General features: G+C 33.8%; 1 protein-coding gene across 1 annotated transcript; it reads left to right on the top strand.

Moving 5' to 3' along the window:
* The first annotated feature begins 433 nt into the window (after window positions 1-433).
* Window positions 434-3,157, top strand: LOC133792678 (disease resistance protein RPM1-like). Its single transcript, XM_062230586.1, has one exon. It carries the CDS (start codon window positions 434-436, stop codon window positions 3,155-3,157), a length of 2,724 nt encoding a protein of 907 aa, XP_062086570.1.
* Window positions 3,158-3,595: the final 438 nt, after the last annotated feature.

The following is a 3,595-nucleotide window of genomic DNA, read 5'->3' as shown; positions in this document are numbered from 1 at the left end:
TCCAAAATACATTAAAAAACTAAAATAGTTTATGCATATATACTACGTACTGTCTACACTATGACTTTTTCGATTCTTATTTTATTTCTATTATTAATTTCTTTTTAAATATTATTATATTTTATATATATGTCATGTAGTCGTGTAAATATATATATGTAAATGTTGTGTTTAGATGTCATATATATATAGATTATTGATATAAATATTTATATATATTATAGAACTATAATTCATTCTATTATATATTTTTTTTTAAAAACAGTGAACTAGTTTTTATTAAAATTATAAACAATGTTTACAATTTGTACCTAGTATTAAAAAAAATCTCCTATCAAATTTGTGGAAAACATTTTATTTCATTTTTTTCTTTATAAAATGTTTCCTTGTTAAAATCTAAGGTACAAACAAGGCCTAAGCTCGAGGAAGAAAAATGGCCGAGGCATTCTTAAATCCGATCATTCAAAGTTTGATTCATCTACTTAAAGATGAAGTTAAATCCTTAAAGGGTATCAAAAAACAAGTCGAAAGCCTAAAGAGAGAACTAGAGATCATTGAGGCTCTTCTCAAAGACGCAGATTCAAGAGCAAATAGAGAAGATTTGATCAATGATGCTGTGAAAATTTGGATGAAACAACTGAGGGAAGAAGCTAATCACACAAGAGATTTCATTGATGAATACCGGTGGCATGTGGCGCAGTGCACTACTGACAAGACTGGATTCATTGGATTTTTCTGCAAAATAGGTGGCCGAATCAAAACTTTGAAGTCTCGTCATCTTATTTCTTCTCAACTTCAAGACATCATTGAATCTTTGCAAGTAGGTCAAGGGTTTGGCTTGAGTCAATCTCTGCAAGCAGGTTCAAGTGGCAAAACTTCGTACACAGAAGAGTGTAGCAACCGATTTGGTGCTCACTTTGTCGAGGAAGATGAAGAATATGTGGATGTTCCTTTGTTTCAGGGAGAGCTAAAAAGCTTTTTGGTGGAAGGAGAGTCTGAACTTATGGTTTTATCATTGGTAGGAGAAGGAGGGATTGGCAAAACTACACTAGCTAATAAAGTCTACAATGAGGTCAAACACATATTTGATTACCATGCTTGGATCACAGTGTCTCAATCGTATGATGTGAAAATTTTATTACAGAACATGATGAAACAGATGGGCTTAGTTGCTAGAAGCACTAGTACTAGTTCATATTACGATATGGTGATTCAAGAGCTAATTACACCGCTCAGGAAACATTTGCAGACAAAAAGGTATGTGATCATTTTTTATGATATTTGGGATACAGATTTTTGGGAAAAGATCAAATATGCTTTGCCTGGCAACAATAATGGCAGCAGGGTTGTTATCACAACACGCAATGAAACAGTAGCTCCGTGTGATGATTTAATTCAAAGGTTGGAAACTTGGACTCATAATATGGCATATGAGTTGTTTTGTAAGAAAATATTTAGATGTGAGTTGTTTAGGGGTCGTTGCCCTGAAGAGTTAGAGATATTGTGTCACAAGATAATCCAAAAATGTCAAGGCTTGCCACTTGCAATTGAGGCCATAGCTGGTTTATTATCAAGAAAAAAGAAGGTGCAATTTGAATGGCAAAAAGTTCTTGATAATATTGATTTTGAGTTCAAAACAAATCCTCATCTCCTGAGAATCTTAAAAATCCTTTCTCTCAGTTACCATGACTTGTCTTACCACCTGAAACCTTGTCTGTTGTTCTTTGGTATTTTTCCTGAAGATTTTGTAATTGAGAAAGAAAGATTACGTCAACTGTGGATTTCTGAAGGTTTTGTTCAAGCAAGGGATGGAAAACCATTGAAGGAAGAAGTTGAAAGATACTTGAATGAGCTTGTTGAGAGAAGCTTAGTTTCAACTGAGACACTATATGGACCAGTGAAAGGTTACAAAGTGCATGATTTGATGCATGAGTTCATCACATCAAAGGTAAAGGATTTGTGCTTTTGTCAAATTTTCAGCAAAAACAATGTAGAATTTGATGAAAACAAACACTATTGTCGCTTGTCAATCCGTGGTGGAAGTATGCCAGAAACTATAACAAAAACTATGCAACAGTACACAACTGTTCGCTCAATTTTTTTACTTTTAAACTCCAATGACAATGAGTTGGTTATAAGCAATAAATTTTTGATTGCTTTGTTTCAAAAATTAAAGCTCCTGAAAATTTTGGACTTGGCCAATGCACCTGTTGATCATCTTCCAAAGGAATTGGGAAATTTGTTCCACTTAAGGTACTTGAATCTTAGTGGTACAAATATCAAAGTTCTTCCAGAGTCTATTGGTAAGCTACATGATCTACACTATTTGATTCTCGAGAACACACAGGTGGATAAGCTTCCAAAATCCATAGGCAAGCTTCACAATCTACGTGTTTTGAATATTATGTATGCCCTCGTAGTGGAGTTGCCAATGGAGACTAATATGCTACACAATCTTGAGAAAATTTATGCTTCACAGAAAAATGAGTTACTCAATTTGTGTGGGGTGAAGATACAAGAAGGGTTTAGTTATTTGGAGAATTTGGTAGCATTAATGCATGTGGAAGTGCATCAAGACGTGGCTGGTTTCACAAAGGAGCTTGAGAAGTTGGGCAATTTAAAGATGTTGGGCATTTCGAATTTGACCAAAGAAACTTCTAGGGCTATTTGTGATGTTTCTAAGAAGTTGAATCACCTTCACACTTTGCTTTTGAGTGCTCGTGATGATGATGTTCTGGACTTGGATCCAATCTCATCATCTCCACCACCATTGTTGCATCTATTGTACTTATCTGGACGATTAAACAAGTTCGAGTTTTCAAATTTCACTAACTTGGTGGTGTTGGTATTACGTCTCTCAAAAATGACAGAAAACCCTCTGAAATGTCTGAGAGGCTTGCCCAATCTAAATCATCTTTTCATGGAAAACTCATACGAAGGAGAACAGCTACACTTTGAGGAAGGTAGTTTTCCAAAGATCAATGAGATTCACTTTAAATATTTGCTAGAATTGAAGTTTATCAAGTTAGATAAAGGGACATGGCCTCTCCTTAAGATATTGATTATTGAATCTTGCCCACTTATTGAGGAGGTTCCCTCTAGCATCCAGTATCTAACAAAGTTAAAAAAACTTGGTATCTGGAACATGCCCAAGTAGTTTGTGGATCGAGTACTTCAGTCCAATGGGGGCATTGATTATTCCAAAGTTCAGCATTTTCCAGTATTGGATATTATCTCAACAATATAATGTTCTAAAACAAATTAGGACATGAATTTGATGTGTTTTTATTTTTTAAAAAAAATTATGTTCTTTTGTATTTTATTTATTGAATATGTAGTGCTTTCTCTTAGTATGTACTAATTGGGTGTTTATTTTGCTTTTTGCTTTTCATTTTGTAATTTTTTACTTTGTATTTTCTTTTATGTTAATTGTTCAATAAGGTTTGAATCAGTGTTGAAGATTTTAGAATTGGGTGTTGAAATTTCCCTCTTTAATATTACTGTTGATAACAAGTTCTCATGCAGAACCAAAATACTGTTACAGTTACTCAAAACAGTTACAACAGATTCAGAACAGATTAAACTCACAACAAAC

The sequence above is a fragment of the Humulus lupulus genome, chromosome 7, assembly GCF_963169125.1.
Source record: "Humulus lupulus chromosome 7, drHumLupu1.1, whole genome shotgun sequence".
NCBI lineage: Eukaryota > Viridiplantae > Streptophyta > Magnoliopsida > Rosales > Cannabaceae > Humulus > Humulus lupulus.
This window is presented reverse-complemented; position numbering and strand designations above follow the sequence as displayed.

Excerpts from the sequence above, each read along its gene's own strand:
- LOC133792678 (XM_062230586.1), top strand. The coding sequence starts at position 434 with ATGGCCGAGGCATTCTTAAATCCGATCATTCAAAGTTTGATTCATCTA.